At 44.6% G+C, this 17,894-nt stretch overlaps 1 protein-coding gene across 1 annotated transcript in view; it reads left to right on the forward strand.

Annotated features, from left to right (window-relative positions):
• Positions 1-1,012: 1,012 nt before the first annotated feature.
• Positions 1,013-17,894, forward strand: part of pth3r (parathyroid hormone 3 receptor) — a gene marked incomplete at its 5' end in the record, with an annotated part of 32,618 nt that continues 15,736 nt past the window's right edge. The window contains 5 exons of the mRNA XM_041898028.1: positions 1,013-1,027; positions 4,251-4,356; positions 6,585-6,695; positions 9,962-10,086; positions 10,734-10,825. Of these exons, the coding sequence (XP_041753962.1) occupies positions 1,013-1,027; positions 4,251-4,356; positions 6,585-6,695; positions 9,962-10,086; positions 10,734-10,825 (449 nt within the window). The remainder of the gene's footprint in view (positions 1,028-4,250; positions 4,357-6,584; positions 6,696-9,961; positions 10,087-10,733; positions 10,826-17,894) is intronic.

Below are 17,894 nucleotides of genomic sequence, written 5' to 3' on the forward strand. Positions count from 1 at the left end.
GCGCCTTGGTCATACTTGGACGACATAGACCCTCGTGACAGAAAAACCCACCATAAAAGGACCAAGCGGCGTGTCAAGCGGCAACAGGATCCACCTACACAGGATTTATATCCACCCATAAAGGATTCATGGACATGGGAGGAGATTCTGGATGGTAAGGGGCCTTGGGCACAACCGGGAGAATATCGCCGTCCTCGTGAAGAGCTGGAGGCAGCTAAAGCCGAGAGGCGGCGATATGAGGAGGCAGCACGGAGGCAAGACTGGAAGCCTGTGGGTACTACCCAAGAATTTCTTGGGGGGGGGCTAAGAGGAGTGTGGCGAAGTCAGGTAGGAGACCTGCGCCTACTCCCTGGACTGACCGTGGAGAGCGAGAGTACGGGCAGACACCGTGTTACGCAGTTGAGCGCATGGTGTCTCCTGTACGCAGGCATAGCCGGGTTCGGTACAGTCCAGCTCCACGTATCGGCCGGGCTAGATTGAGTGTTGAGCCGGATGTCATGAAGCCGGTCCCACGCAGCTGGTCACCAGTGCGTCTCCTCGGGCCGGCGTACATGGCACCAGCCTTGCGCATTGTGTTCCCGGTTCGCCCACATAGGCCGGTGCGGGTTATTACACCTCCCGTACTGGTCGGGCGACGGGAGCATCAACCCAGGGAAGGTTGGGCAGGCTCAGTGCTCAAGGGAGCCAGTACGCCTGCACGGTCCGGTATTTCCGGTACCACCTCCTCGCTCCAGCCCAGTACCACCAGTACCTACACCACGCACCAGGTTTCCAGTGCGTCTTCAGAGCCCTGTGTCTCCTCCACGCACTGGCTCTATGGTGCGTGTCTCCAGCCCTTTACCACCAGTGCATACACCACGCACCAAGCCTCCTGTGTGTCCCCAGAGTCCTGTGCGTCCTGTTGTTGCTCTCCGCACCAGCCCTGAGATGCGTGTCCTCAGCCCGGTACCTCCAGTTCCGGCACCACGCATCAGGCCTACGGTGCGTCCCCAGGGTCCAGCATGCCCTGTTGCTTCTCTCCGCACTAGCCCTGAGATGCGTGTCCTCAGCCCCGGTACCTCCAGTTCCGGCACCACGCATCAGGCCTACGGTGCATCCCCAGGGTCCAGCATGCCCTGTTGCTTCTCCCCGCACTAGCCCTGAGATGCGTGTCCTCAGCCCGGTACCTCCTGTTCCGGCACCACGCACCAGGCCTACGATGCGCCTCAGACGGCCAGAGTCTGCCGTCTGCCCAACGGGGCCTGAACTGTCCGTCTGCCCAACGCCGTCTGAACTGCCCGTCTGCCCAACGCCGTCTGAACTGTCCATCTGCCAAGCGCCGCAGGAACTGCCCGTCTGTACTGAGCCTGCAAAGCCGCCCGTCTGCCATGAGCCTTCAGAGCCGTCCGCCAGACCGGAGCCGCTAGAGCTCTCCGCCAGACAGGATCAGCCAGAGCCTTCCGCCAGACAGGATCAGCCAGAGCCTTCCGCCAGACAGGATCAGCCAGAGCCTTCCGCCAGACAGGATCAGCCAGAGCCTTCCGCCAGACAGGATCAGCCAGAGCCTTCCGCCAGACAGGATCAGCCAGAGCCTTCCGCCAGACAGGATCAGCCAGAGCCTTCCGTCAGACAGGATCAGCCAGAGCCTTCCGCCAGACAGGATCAGCCAGAGCCTTCCGCCAGACAGGATCAGCCAGAGCCTTCCGCCAGACAGGATCAGCCAGAGCCTTCCGCCAGACAGGATCAGCCAGAGCCTTCCGCCAGACAGGATCAGCCAGAGCCTTCTGCCAGACAGGATCAGCCAGAGCCTTCCGCCAGCCAGGATCCGCCAGAGCCGTCCAGCCAGGATCCGCCAGAGCCAGCCAGCCAGGATCCGCCATTCAGTCCGGTGCTGCCCCTCAGGCCGGTGCTGCCCCTTAGTCAGGTACTGTCCCTTAGTCCGGTGCTGCCCCTTAGTCCGGTGCTGCCCCTTAGTCCGGTGCCGCCCCCTTAATCCAGTGGGGTTTAGTTGGGGGGGGTGGTCATGTGGAGGGGGCTACGGAAGCGGATAGTGACTAAGGTGGGGTGGGGACCACGACCTGGGCCAGAGCCGCCACCATGGACAGACGCCCACCCAGACCCTCCCCTAGACTGTATGCTGGTGCGCCCGGAGTTCGCACCTTTAGGGGGGGGTACTGTGACACTCTGGCTCCATGGACTTTGATTATTGAGCCAGGGTTGTTCATTTTCATTGTTTGGGTGTATTTCTATGTTGGGTATTCTAGTTGTTCATTTCTATGTTTGGTGATTAGTCATATGACTCCCAATCGGAGGTAACGAGTGTCAGCTGTCGGCTCGTTATCTCTGATTGGGAGCCATATTTAAACTGTGTGGTTTCTCTTTGGTTTTGTGGGTTTTTGTTCCTTTTGGTCAGTGTACCGTGGACTTCATTGAGTCGTCTTTTGTTTGTAGTCCGTTAACGTTTATTTAATAAAGTCATGTTTCTTGGACACGCTGCGCCTTGGTCATACTTGGACGACATAGACCCTCGTGACAGAAATATCTTGTCTCAATCCATCTAAGACTTGGGGGGGATTGTATTGGTCAAATTCAGTGTACTTCTAGGGGACTGTGATATCCTGGGCATCCAAACGGAAATGCTCCAGCCTTCATTTCACTTCACTGATCAGTCTGGCCTTGCTCTAATAGACAGATCTCAGGACCTATAGATTTTCTTTAGCAAGAAAACCCAAATGCTGAGTTTATTTGTTTATTTGGATCCCCATTAGAGTTTACTATAACATTGGCTGGTCAATTATCATGGGCAAGTCATATTGACAAAATTGTTGTGAAGATGGGGAGGGGTATGTCTGTTATAAAAAGATGTTCTGCATCTTTTACACAAAAATCAACTGTACTAGTTATTCAGGCTCTGGTCTTGTCCCATCTTGATTACTGTCTGGTAATATGGTCAACTGCAGCAAAGAAAGACCTAGCAAAGCTGCAGCTGGCTCAAAACAGAGCAGCACGCCTTGCCCTTAACTGCACATACATAACTAACATCAACAACATGCCAGTCTTTCCTGGTTGAGGGTTGATGAGAGATTAACTGCTTCTCTTCTAGTTTTTATGAGAAATATCACTGTGATGAAAATTCCAGATTGTCTGCATAGTCAAATAACATTCAGCTCAGACACCCACACATACTTCACAAGACATGCCACCAGGAGTTTCTTCACAGTCCCCAAGTCCAAAACGAATTCACGGCAACGCACAGTTTTATACAGAACCATGATCGCATGGAACTCCCTTCCATCTCCAATTACTCAAGAAACAGCAAAATTACCTTTAAAAAAAACGGATAGAAAAACAACACATGGAACGGTGGGGACTGTGAGGGGACACACACATAAACACACAGACACTAACACACACATTTTTCTGTGTTGTATTGTTTGTATTATTTTTCAGTTGCATTGTTTGTATATAGTTATATATTTTGCATTTGTGTGACTTTCCTTGTCTATCAGTGCATCAGTGTTTTGTTACTTGTCATGTTTTGTGTTTTTGTGGACCCCAGGCAGAGTAGCTGCTGCTTCTGCAAAAGCTAATGGGGATGAAAATAAACCAATAATCTATCGCAACAGCTGCTCTTCCAGGGGTCCAAAAGCTTTGGATTAGATTGTCTTCTGATTGGTTAAAGGTGATCTAATTGCTGACAAATTAGTTTTGAACAATGCCGCTCATTACAGGCACACACAGTTTTAATGAAAAGATGGCCATACTGAATCGGTGAAGTAAAACAACAGTGAAACAGAGCAATTCAGTTTGGAATTCCAGGCTAGGACTGAGGGGTTAATTGTCCCTCAGATTTCATTGGTGAAGGTTTTGGACGTAAGGGCATGATCAGACAAAGGGTAAGATAAGAAGTAGATAGACCTGTGGCTTCACACCTGAAGGATAAAACAAATGTTGCCCTGTCTGCACACATAACCCTAATTGTTAAACAAACACTACATAATGCAATGATTCATGAACACGACATGACAGCTGTCATTAGAGAGCCGCATAATTTGAGACAAACAACTTTTTAATGTCAAGTCACACGCAGCAGTGGACAGTCTGACCATTGATTGTTGATATGCTGGCTGCTAGCCAACTGTCTCGCCTAAATCATGGCATGTGTCACGTTGGTGTCAAGTCATCGGTCTTCACCTGATGTTATAGTATAATCTTCTTCTTCTTCTTCTTCTTCTTCTTCTCTGTCTTCTTCTTCTGCCCCTCTACCATAGATAGACTCTGATGATGTCATCACGCGAGACGAGCAGATTTACCTCCTGATTGGTCCCCGTGCCAAGTGTGAGAGGATAATCCATTCACAGCTGGCCATAGTCAAAGGTGTGTTAACTATAACCACATCACAAGTTATAGGACAGTGATTGCCAAATCTAGGTGTGCTTCTAGAATACATCAAATACATGGGAAGTCTGGATGTACTGGAGGAGAGGTTTGGGAAACACTGTTACAGGACATAGCCTATACTTTTTTATGATTTCATAGGGATCCCCTTTGGCTTTAGTTATGCACCCAACTGAAAATCAAGGTCCAGAAAAGGTTTCTGGTGCAGTGGTTGTCCAGATTATGAATGATTTGTTAAAGTGTCAAATCAGCTTGTCTTGTGTCAACCACCATCAGTCCAATATAGGATAAAGTGATAGTGTAATTGATTACAAAGAAGATTGTTTGTCACTTCCTCCTGTTCAAGTACAGTCAAAAGCCATTTCAATCCAATATCCTGGAGAGAAGTATTTCCATGGTAACAGAAGGTTAGATGTGAAATGAATGATAGGAAAACCAGCTCGACTCACCGTCTTGACGTAGAGTTATGATGCAGTGTCTTGATACAGATTGTTAATGGCCCTCTGTTAGGAATTTAATTACAGATGTACTGTATCATCTGAGATACAGTGCATTCGGAAAGTGTTCAGACCCCTTGACTTTTTCCACATTTTGTTACGTTACAGCCTTATTCTAAAATGGATTTTAAAAAAATAATCCTCATCAATCTACACACAATACCCCATAATTATAAAGTGAAAACAGGTTTTTAGAAATGTTTGCAAATTTATTACCAATAAAATACAGAAATACCTTATTTACATAACTATTCAGAACCTTTGCTATGAGACTCGAAATTGAGCTCAGGTGCATCCTGTTTCCATTGCTCATCCTTGTGATGTTTCTACAACTTGATTGGAGTCCACCTGTGGTAAATTCCATTGATTGGAACACAGTTATCTATATAAGGTCCCACAGTTGACAGTGCATTTCAGAGCAAAAACCAAGCCATGAGGTTGAAGGAATTGTCTGTAGAGCGCCGAGACAGGATTGTGTCGAGGCATAGATCTGGGGAAGGGTACCAAAAACTTTTTGCAGCATTGAAGGTTCCCAAGAACACAGTGGCCTCCATCATTCTTAAATGGAAAAAGTTTGGAACCACCAAGACACTTCCTAGAGTTGGCCGTCCGGCCAAACTGAGCAATCGGGGGAGAAGGGCCTTGGTCAGGGAGGTGACCAAGAACACAATGGTCACTGACAGAGCTCCAGAGTTCCTCTGTGGAGATGGGAGAACCTTCCAGAAGGACAACCATCTCTGCAGCACTCCACTAATCAGGCCTTTATGGTAGAGTGGCCAGACGGAAGCTACTCCTTATTAAAAAGCACATGAGAGCCCACTTGGAGTTTGCCAAAAGGCATCTAAAGGACTCTCAGACCATGAGATACAAGATTCTCCGGTCTGATGAAACCAAGATTGAACTCTTTGGACTGAATGCCAAGCGTCACATCTGGACGAAACCTGGCGCCATCCCTACGTTGAAGCATGGTGGTGGCAGCATCATGCTGTGGGGATGTTTTTCAGCGGCAGGGACTGGAAGACTAGTCAGGATCGAGGGAAAGATGAACGGAGCAAAGTACATAGAGATCCTTGATGAAAACCTGCTCCAGAGCGCTCAAGACCTCAGACTGGGGCGAAGGTTCACCTTCCAACAGGACAACGACCCTGGCTTCTGGACAAGTCTCTGAATGTCCTTGAGTGGCCCAGCCAGAGCTCGGACTTGAACCCGATCTAACATCTCTGTAGAGACCTGAAAATAACTGTACAGCGACGCTCCCCATCCAACCTGAAAGAGCCTGATAGGATCTGCAGAGAACAATTGGAGAAACTCCCCAAATACAAGTGAGGTATGCCAAGCTTGTAGCGTAATACCCAAGAAGACTCGAGGCTGTAATCGCTTCCAAAGGTGCTTCAACAAAGTAATGAGTAAAGGGTCTGAATACTTATGTAAATGTGATATTTCCGTTTTCATTTTTTTATAAATTTGCTCAAATTTTGCTTTGTCATTATGGGGTATTGTGTGTAGATTGATGAGGGAGAAAAAAACAATTTAAGCAATTTTAGAATAAGGTTTTAACGTAACAAAATATGGAAAAAGTCAAGGGGTGTGAATATTTCCGAATGCGCTGTATATCATGAAATGAAATGTTGGGTGAATTTTCTACTGATTTTAAAGTAAGAGCACAATGACTCATACAAAATGGCCATCTGTGCTGTTGTATATTTGCAGAAGGTGACTGTGTACCAGAGTGGGATGGGATTATCTGCTGGCCCAGAGGGAAGCCTAGTCAGCTGGTCTCGGTGCTATGTCCAGAGTACATCTACGACTTCAACCACAGAGGTGGGCTGGCTCATGACAAGATCACTAATTTAAAGCTCAATAGCTGCTTTGTTATTTTTAAATACACTAATGGACAAACCACATACAGTAGAAGGAAATACAGTATGTTGGCCACATACATCGATCACTTACATAATCATGACAGGTCAGTGATAGATTGTGTTTACCAGCAGACACTGGTCTTCAGGTTTTACGGAACCAATAACTAGCCTACGGATATTGTTGCACTCACTTGGTCTAGGGGTCATAGGCCTAGTTACATGGTCTGTAACCTGAATGAATTATGTGTATCTATGTGAGAAATCAGCGTATATGCCTAGGTGTTGAATGTACACTATCGTTCAAAAGTTTGGCGTCACTTAGAAATGTCATTTTTTTTCGAAAGAAAATAAAAAAAATTGTCCATTAAAATAACATCAAATTGATCAGAAATACAGTGTAGACATTGTTAATGTTGTAAATGGCTATTGTAGCTGGAAACGGCACATTTTTTATGGAAATCTACATAGGCGTACAGAGGCCCATTATCAGCAACCATCAGTCCTGTGTTCCTATGGCACGTTGTGTTTGCTAATCTAAGTTTATCATTTTAAAAGGCTCATAGCCACCAAACAAAACCAGCAGCCTCACGGCTTGCAAGCTGGGACACTGACCCTTTCATCCAAACTTCTAATATCGATTCCTTATAAATGCACATTGCGAAATGCAAATTCAGTTTATGCGGTTTACCAGTCCCAAATTAAGTACTCTTTTTGCACAGTACTTGCAGACATCTGCAGGCTCCAGTTTGTTCATGTGTTTACGACAGTCTCAAGCTACAGTGGGGAAAAAAAGTATTTAGTCAGCCACCAATTGTGCAAGTTCTCCCACTTAAAAAGATGAGAGAGGCCTGTAATTTTCATCATAGGTACACGTCAACTATGACAGACAAATTGAGAAAAAAAAATCCAGAAAATCCCATTGTAGGATTTTTAATGAATTTATTTGCAAATTATGGTGGAAAATAAGTATTTGGTCACCTACAAACAAGCAAGATTTCTGGCTCTCACAGACCTGTAACTTCTTCTTTAAGAGGCTCCTCTGTCCTCCACTCGTTACCTGTATTAATGGCACCTGTTTGAACTTGTTATCAGTATAAAAGACACCTGTCCACAACCTCAAACAGTCACACTCCAAACTTCACAATGGCCAAGACCAAAGAGCTGTCAAAGGACACCAAAAACAAAATTGTAGACCTGCACCAGGCTGGGAAGACTGAATCTGCAATAGGTAAGCAGCTTGGTTTGAAGAAATCAACTGTGGGAGCAATTATTAGGAAATGGAAGACATACAAGACCACTGATAATCTCCCTCGATCTGGGGCTCCACGCAAGATCTCACCCCGTGGGGTCAAAATGATCACAAGAACGGTGAGCAAAAATCCCAGAACCACACGGGGGACCTAGTGAATGACCTGCAGAGAGCTGGGACCAAAGTAACAAAGCCAACCATCAGTAACACACTACGCCGCCAGGGACTCAAATCCTGCAGTGCGAGACGTGTCCCCCTGCTTAAGCCAGTACATGTCCAGGCCCGTCTGAAGTGCATTTGGATGATCCAGAAGAGGATTGGGAGAATGTCATATGGTCAGATGAAACCAAAATATAACTTTTTGGTAAAAACTCAACTCATCATGTTTGGAGGACAAAGAATGCTGAGTTGCATCCAAAGAACACCATACCTACTGTGAAGCATGGGGTTGGAAACATCATGCTTTGGGGCTGTTTTTTCTGCAAAGGGACCAGGACGACTGATCCGTGTAAAGGAAAGAATGAATGGGGCCATGTATCGTGAGATTTTGAGTGAAACCCTCCTTCCATCAGCAAGGGCATTGAAGATGAAACGTGGCTGGGTCTTTCAGCATGACAATGATCCCAAACACACCGCCCGGGCAACGAAGGAGTGGCTTCGTAAGAAGCATTTCAAGGTCCTGGAGTGGCCTAGCCAGTCTCCAGATCTCAACCCCATAGAAAATCTTTGGAGGGAGTTGAAAGTCTGTGTTGCCCAGCGACAGCCCCAAAACATCACTGCTCTAGAGGAGATCTGCATGGAGGAATGGGCCAAAATACCAGCAACAGTGTGTGAAAACCTTGTGAAGACTTACAGAAAACGTTTGACCTGTGTCATTGCAAACAAAGGGTATATAACAAAGTATTGAGAAACTTTTGTTATTGACCAAATACTTATTTTCCACCATCATATGCCAATAAATTCATTAAAAATCCTACAATGTGATTTTCTGGATTTTTTTTTCTCATTTTGTCTGTCATAGTTGACGTGTACCTATGATGAAAATTACAGGCCTCTCTCATCTTTTTAAGTGGGAGAACTTGCACAATTGGTGGCTGACTAAATACTTTTTTTCCCCACTGTATATCATAAGGAGTCTAACACCACATTGCATTAGATGTAACAAGTATCAGCCTTTAAATATACACTATGGAAGTTTAGTTGCTACAGTACTTGTTAATATCAAATTCTGGCTTGAATGTTGTCTGTATGGTTCATACACATATGATACAACAAAAGCACACAATCCTCAGTTTCAGTCTACATTAGGAACACCTGCTCTTTCTATGACATACACTGACCAGATGAATCAAGGTGAAAGCTATGACCCTTTATTGATGTCACCTGTTAAATAGAAGGAGACAGGTTAAAGAATAATGTTTAAGCCTTGAGACCATTGAGACATGGATTGTGTATGTGTGCCTTTCAGAGGGTGAATGGGCTAAACAAAATATTTAAGTGCCTTTGAACAGGGTATGGTATTAGGTGCCAGACACTCCGGTTTGAGTGTGTCAAGAACTGCAACACTGCTGGGGTTTTCCCGCTCAACAATTTCCCATTTTTATCAAGAATGATCCGCCACCCAAAGGACATCCAGCCAACTTGACACAACTGTGTGAAGCATTGGAGTCAACATGGGCCAGCATCCCTGTGGAATGCTTTCGACACCTTGTAGAGTCCATGCCCCGATGAATTGAGGCTGTTCTGACGGCAAAAGGTGGTGCAACTCAATATTACGAAGGTGTTCCTAATGTTTGTACACTCAGTGTATGTTTTTGCTCATGGGCTTGGGGAGGTGGGTCTTTTTAGTTATATTTCTGCGCATTTAAGGGACCCCTTTTGGCTCAAGAGCCCCCTCCTGAGGCAAAAGCTCTGTTTTGCCCCTTTAAGGCCATTGTACTAATGCTGATGTTATACCTCTTCTCCCCATCCTCCAGGTCAGGCCTATCGTCAGTGTGATGCCTCAGGGAACTGGGAGCAGGTGCCTAGCATCAACCGCACCTGGGCCAACTACACTGAGTGTACCACCTATCTGTTGTCCAGTCATAGAAGCCAGGAGGAGGTGTGTGTGTGTGGTGTGGTGTGGTGTGTGTGTGGCTGTGCTGTGTGTGTGTGGGCACCTTTGTGCGCGTGTGTGTGTTGGTCCTGTGTGGATCACTTGGTAGAGCATGGCACTTGCAATGCCAGGGTTGTGGGTTTGATTCCCACAGGGGACCAGTAAGAAAAAAGTATGAAAATGTATGCATAAGAGCGTGTATGTATAAGAGTGACTGCTAAATGACTCAAATGTAAATGTCAGTGTGTGTGATTTGAGGGGGGATTTTCACCTGAACAAAGGCCTCTCTATCTGTTTTAAGTGAAGAGTTATCAAGGTGTCAACCACAATGCATGAATTAGTCACCCTGAGTTGACCAAGCATTTTGATTGTGGCGAGAATCTTTTCCATGCATAAAAAAAAAGAAGAATCACATTAAAACCCTATGTGGAATTCATCAGTCCATCATGATACTCACCCACCAGCCGCTGTGGTCTTCAGCAGTTGACCGTAGCCATTTGTGAACAGCATGTTCTTGACTTTTTTCCTGTTCACACGCACACACGCACGCACGTACACACACACACTTACACACACACATGCAGAGAAATGCATGCACAATCGCACACACACATGCTCATTTGCTGAGTGTATTTGTTCTCTGTTTTTAGGAGGTGTTTGAGCGGCTACACTTGATGTACACCATTGGTTACTCCATCTCTCTGGTATCCCTACTTGTGGCTGTCTCCATTCTCTGCTACTTCAAGTAAGACCCCTTTAATGCTGCTCCTCTTCAGTAGTATTACTATAGTAATACCAATACACTAGTCCAACATTCATAAAAATCTTTAACACTCAGTTAAGACAAGTGATTTATTGCACGTGTAATAACAAAAGAAAACATCTGGTAAGTAGAAAGTAAATAATAGCACGTTACTTAAGAATGGTATATTGCATTATGATGTGGTTATAATTAGTTGCCTTGACATTAACATCCCCATTAACACCCCTTATAACGACTGGTATTTCCAGTGTATTTACTGTCATGACATCAGATTAATCTGCCATGCGGCAGTGCACTTCCTCTAGGATTGCCGCACAGAAGAAATGCCATGCTGCGCAGAGATGCAAGAGATTGAACTTCACTGAGTTTGCCCCATTAGTTTGCACTATATACATACAGTGCATTCGGAAAGTATTCAGACCCCTTGACTTTTTCCACATTTTGTTACGTTACAGCTTTATTCTAAAATGGATTAAATAGTTTTTTCCCCTCATCAATCTACACACAATACCCCATAATGACAAAGGAAAAACAGGATTTTAGAAATGTTTGATAACTTATTCAAAAGAAAAAATTTAAATATCACATTTACATAAGTATTCAGACCCTTTACTCAGTACTTTGTTGAAGCACCTTTGGCAGCGATTACAGCTTTGAGCCTTCTTGGGTATGACGCTACAAGCTTGGCACACCTGTATTTTGGGAGTTTCTCCAATTCTTCTCTGCAGATCCTCTCAAGCTCTGTCAGGATGGATGGGGAGCGTCGCTCCAAAGATGTTCGATCGGGTTCAAGTCCGGGCTCTGACTGGGCCACTCAAGGACATTCAGAGACTTGTCCCGAAGCCCCTCCTGCGTTGTCTTGGCAGTGTGCTTAGGGTCGTTGTCCTGTTGGAAGGTGAACCTTCGCCCCAGTCTGAGGTCCTGAGCGCTCTGGAGCAGGTTTTCATCAAGGATCTCTCTGTACTTTTCTCTGTTCATCTTTCTCTCGATCCTGACAAGTCTCCCAGTCCCTGCCGCTGAAAAACATCCCCACAGCATGATGCTGCCACCACCATGCTTCAACGTAGGGATGGCGCCAGGTTTCGTCCAGATGTGACGCTTGGCATTCAGTCCAAAGAGTTCAATCTTGGTTTCATCAGACCAGAGAATCTGGTTTCTCATGGTCTGAGAGTCCTTTAGGTGCCTTTTGGCAAACTCCAAGTGGGCTGTCATGTGCCTTTTACTGAGGAGTGGCTTCCGTCTGGCCACTCTGCCATAAAAGCCTGATTGATGGAGTGCTGCAGAGATGGTTCTTCTTCTGGAAGGTTCTCCCATCTCCACAGAGGAACTCTGGAGCTCTGTCAGAGTGACCATCGGGTTCTTGGTCACTTCCCTGACTAAGACCCTTCTCCCCCGATTGCTCAGTTTGGCCAGGTGGCCAGCTCTAGGAAGAGTCTTGTTGGTTCCAAACTTCTTCCATTTAAGAATGATGGAGGCCACTGTGTTCTTGGGAACCTTCAATGCTGCAGAAAGATTTTGGTACCCTTCCCCAGATCTGTGCCTCGACACAATCCTGTCTCGGAGCTCTATGGACAATTCCTTCAACCTCATGGCTTGGTTTTTGCTCTGACATGCACTGTCAACTGTGGGACCTTATATAGACAGGTGTGTCTTTCCAAATCATGTCCAATCAATTTAATTTACTACAGGTGGATTTCCAATCAAGTTGTAGAAACATCTCAAGGATGTTCAATGGAAACAGCATGCACCTGAGCTCAATTTCGAGTCTCATAGCAAAGGGTCTGATTACTTATAAGTTATTATAATTATATTTTTTAAATAAATTTGCAGGAATTTCTAGAAACCTGTTTTCACTTTGTCATTATGGGGTATTGTGTGTAGATTGATGAGGAACATGTTTTATTTATTCAATTTTAGAATAAGGCTGTAACGTAACAAAATGTGGAAAAAGTGAAGTGGTCTGAACACTCTGCGAATGCACTCTAGATCAACGTTTCTTCTGTGATCGAATCAACATTATACAGTTGAAGTCGGAAGTTTACATACACCTTAGCCAAATACATTTAAACTCAGTTTTTCACAATTCCTGACCTTTAATCCTAGTAAATTCCCTGTCTTAGGTCAGTCAGGATCACCACTTTTATTTTAAGAATGTGAAATGTCAGAATAGTAGGAGAGTGATTTATTTCAGCTTTTATTTCTTTCATTACATTCCCAGTGGGTCAGAAGTTTACATACACTCAATTAGTATTTGGTAGCATTGCCTTTACATTGTTTAACTTGGGTCAAACGTTTTGGGTAGCCTTCCACAAGCTTCCCACAATAAGTTGGGTGAATTTTGGCCCATTCATCCTGACAGAGCTGGTGTAACTGAGTCAGGTTTGTAGGCCTCCTTGCTCACACACGCTTTTTCAGTTCTGCCCACAAATGTTCTATAGGATTGAGGTCAGGGCATTGTGATGGCCACTCCAATACCTTGACTTTGTTGTCCTTAAGCCATTTTGCCACAACTTTGGAAGTATGCTTGGGGTCATTGTCTATTTGGAAGACCCATTTGCGACCAAGCTTTAACTTCCTGACTGATGTCTTGAGATGTTGCTTCAATATATCCACATAATTTTCCTTCCTCATGATGCCATCTATTTTGTGAAGTGCACCAGTCCCTCCTGCAGCAAAGCACCCCCACAGCATGATGCTGCCATCCCCGTGTTTCACGGTTGGGATGGTGTTCTTCGGCTTGCAAGCGACCCCCTTTTTCCTCCAAACATAACGATGGTCAAACAGTCCTATTTTTGTTTCATCAGACCAGAGGACATTTCTCCAAAAAGTACGATCTTTGTCCCCATGTGCAGTTGCAAACTGTAGTCTGGCTTTTTTATGGCGGTTTTGGAGCAGTGGCTTCTTCCTTGCTAAGCGGCCTTTCAGGTTATGTCGATATAGGACTTGTTTTACTGTGGATATAGATGCTTTTGTACCTGTTTCCTCCAGCATCTTCACAAGGTCCTTTGCTGTTGTTCTGGGATTGATTTGCACTTTTCGCACCAAAGTACATTCATCTCTAGGAGACAGAACGCGTCTCCTTCCTGAGCGGTATGCCGGCTGCGTGGTTCCATGGTGTATATACTTGTGTACTATTGTTTGTGCAGATGAACGTGGTACCTTCAGGCATTTGGAAATTGCTCCCAAGGATGAAACAGACTTGTGGAGCTCTACAATTATTTTTCTGAAGTCTTGCTGATTTCTTTTGATTTTCCCATGATGTCAAGCAAAGAGGCACTGAGTTTGAAGGTAGGCCTTGAAATACATCCACAGGTACACCTCCAATTGACTCAAATTATGTCAATTAGCCTATCAGAATCTTCTAAAGCCATGACATCATTTTCTGGAATTTTCCAAGCTGTTTAAAGGCACAGTTAACTTAGTGTATATAAAGTTCTGACCCACTGGAATTGTTATACAGTGAATTATAAGTGAAATAATCTGTCTGTAAACAATTGTTGGAAAAATTACTTGTGTCATGCACAAAGTAGATGTCCTAACCGACTTGCCAAAACTATAGTTTGTTAACAAGAAATTTGTGGAGTGGTTGAAAAACGAGTTTTACTGACACCAACCTAAGTGTATGTAAACTTCCGACTTCAACTGTATCAGCCCCTTTTCAATGCAACAAATCTAACTTTGCAAGATTGACTCTGTGTTTTTGTTTTAGGCAGAGCCAGATCGCAACGGAGTAGAATTCTATTGGCGGGGGTAGCCCATGAGCGGTCTTTCAATCACCCGGGAGTGAATGCGCTTTTCAGATCAGTTCAGCTCAGTGCACATTTGTTGATATTCTTTGCTAGTTAGTAAGTTATTAGCCCAGTTATAGATAAGTATAGGTAAGCAATGGGTAGTTACTGCTTCCTACAAGAGCACAAAAAGTGTAGGGTACATTTCAAGCGGTCTTTGAAAAGCCAGTCAGGTAAAAAGCTTATCTTAATTAAAGGGGCAGTGGTGTATTTTGAGACAGGTTTGAATATGTATATAAGCCAATATGCAGAGTGATAGTCTACATTGTCAAATTCTCTGTATGGTAATAATAATACATTTTATTTTGTAGTGGTTTGTTGCATCATACAACACAATGCACTTTACAGTCACCTATTTGGCCCACGGTGTTACATACCAAGTAAAAAATAAATAATGTAAAAACATTTTTAAAAGTCTCATGCAATGTAGGCCTGCAGTGAACACCACATATAGGCTACTGTAGGCTATATCATAGAAATCAAAAGCTATTTCCATGTGAAAATGTTATGGTTTTCTTGGTAGGCCTACATTATGCTCAAAATAGCCACAATAACCTATTGGCTACTGTCTAAAACTGTAAGGGTACAGCCTCAGTGTTCACTGTAAAGTTGCACAAAATTCTCACAATGTTCAAGTTTCTGCTCACAAGACCTAAAATCTGCTCAGTGCCCCAAAAAATTCATTGCTGAACATTGCTGGTGTGTAGTGATGACGTATGATGCAATGAGAACCGGCAGATTACAGTAAAGCAGCCCTGAAATTAACTCACCACTCTTGTGTGTTTCAAACACACATAAAAATAATGCTCCAGGGTAAAGTTTCCCCTAAGTACAGATCTAGGATGAGCTTCCCCTCCCCCAATCTTTAACCCAAAGGTGAGGACACGACAGTTCACCTGGACACAAGACTGAATCCAAACAGTACACTGATGATTTTATGATTACATTTGCTGTACTTTTCGCAGCGTTTGTCGATAACAACATCTGAAAATACTCTGGATACATTCATTAACATAATACGAATATTCATGAAAATGTGGGGTAGGTGTCACGTTGTAAAATGATAGAAGACAGGCGCAGGAATACGTAATAGGGTTTTTTATTTCTCTACCCAACATAAGGTATGTCATGAAAAACGACGGGTACGAAGCCCAAAACAAACACGTGTGTGTATATATATATATATAAAACACAGGGATGTAACCCAAACAAAAGAGCGAGTTGTAAACCTCTAAATAATACACGGGATGAGACCCGTAATAACAAGTGCACAATTACACAGTATGTAAACCGTAATACAATGTACAGTAACACGTAGCACGAAAGCCGATACAACAGAGTACAGGTACAATAATCGACAAGGACAATGGGGAACAAAGGGCACATATACAGTGAGGGAAAAAAGTATTTGATCCCCTGCTGATTTTGTAAGTTTGCCCCCTGACAAAGACATGATCAGTCTATAATTTTAATGGTAGGTTTATTTGAACAGTGAGAGACAGAATAACAACAAAAAAATCCAGAAAAACGCATGTCAAAAATGTTATAAATTGATTTGCATTTTAATGAGGGAAATAAGTATTTGACCCCTCTGCAAAACATGACTTAGTACTTGGTGGCAAAACCCTTGTTGGCAATCACAGAGGTCAGACGTTTCTTGTAGTTGGCCACCAGGTTTGCACACATCTCAGGAGGGATTTTGTCCCACTCACTTGCAGATCTTCTCCAAGTCATTAAGGTTTCGAGGCTGACGTTTGGCAACTCGAACCTTCAGCTCCCTCCACAGATTTTCTATGGGATTAAGGTCTGGAGACTGGCTAGGCCACTCCAGGACCTTAATGTTCTTCTTCTTGAGCCACTCCTTTGTTGCCTTGGCCGTGTGTTTTGGGTCATTGTCATGCTGGAATACCCATCCACGACCCATTTTCAATGCCCTGGCTGAGGGAAGGAGGTTCTCACCCAACATTTGACGGTACATGGCCCCGTCCATCGTCCCTTTGATGCGGTGAAGTTGTCCTGGCCCCTTAGCAGAAAAACACCCCCAAAGCATAATGTTTCCACCTCCATGTTTGACGGTGGGGATGGTGTTCTTGGGGTCATAGGCAGCATTCCTCCTCCTCCAAACACGGCGAGTTGAGTTGATGCCAAAGTGCTCGATTTTGGTCTCATCTGACCACAACACTTTCACCCAGTTCTCCTCTGAATCATTCAGATGTTCATTGGCAAACTTCAGACGGGCCTGTATATGTGCTTTCTTGAGCAAGGGGAAGCAGTGGGCGCTGCAGGATTTCAGTCCTTCACGGCGTAGTGTGTTACCAATTGTTTTCTTGGTGACTATGGTCCCAGCTGCCTTGAGATCATTGACAAGATCCTCCTGTGTAGTTCTGGGCTGATTCCTTACCGTTCTCATGATCATTGCAACTCCACGAGGTGAGATCTTGCATGGAGCCCCAGGCCGAGGGAGATTGACAGTTCTTTTGTGTTTCTTCCATTTGTGAATAATCGCCTTGTGTAGGTCTACAATCTTGTCCCTGACATCCTTGGAGAGCTCTTTGGTCTTGATTTACAGCATTCCCCTCTCTCAGACAACAAAAAAGTATATATCCCAAACAGTGCTATAAAGCAGAGACACTGAGCTCTGTCATGTATAGCATGTTACTGTACAGCCACTGCGTTCCAATTTAGGTGCTTATCAGTGACCACATCTGCCATTTTCAGCCCGTATACGGGTTGTGGGTGTATACTACCCATTTCGTGGAGGAAATTCAAAACTGACCTAAGATCAGTGTCTAGGGGCAATTTCACTGTACACCAAAAATGTATATGCTGTTAGCCAACTAAATCATTGCTTTTAATGTGATCTTTAGATTGAAAAAGCCCTGAGTTAAAACCCAGGATAGACCCTAGCTGAACCATATTAACCCGGATTCCAATTTCCAATAAATCTTTGATCCTATCAATGGTCTGTCACACTCCCAGGGTTAAGTACAGGAGACCAGGCCCAAGGCACACTATGATACCTATCTGTTATTAATGTGATGAGCATGTGGCAAGTGTAAGCCTCATAGGTAGCTGTTGGGGTCTCTGGACCTATTGTAATCTGCACTGGAATCAGTTCTCAACAATGTTATCAGACGGCTGGGATCTGGTGTGTCTTCAGTGGGCGGGTTTGGAGGATTATTTATGTCTTTTTTTTCACATGTTCTGGATGGTTACTATGACAAAAGGTTCTGGGTATTGGGGCATCTTTGAGCTGTTGTTGT

This window comes from Coregonus clupeaformis, chromosome 1 (genome assembly GCF_020615455.1).
Source record: "Coregonus clupeaformis isolate EN_2021a chromosome 1, ASM2061545v1, whole genome shotgun sequence".
Taxonomy (NCBI): Eukaryota; Metazoa; Chordata; class Actinopteri; order Salmoniformes; family Salmonidae; genus Coregonus; species Coregonus clupeaformis.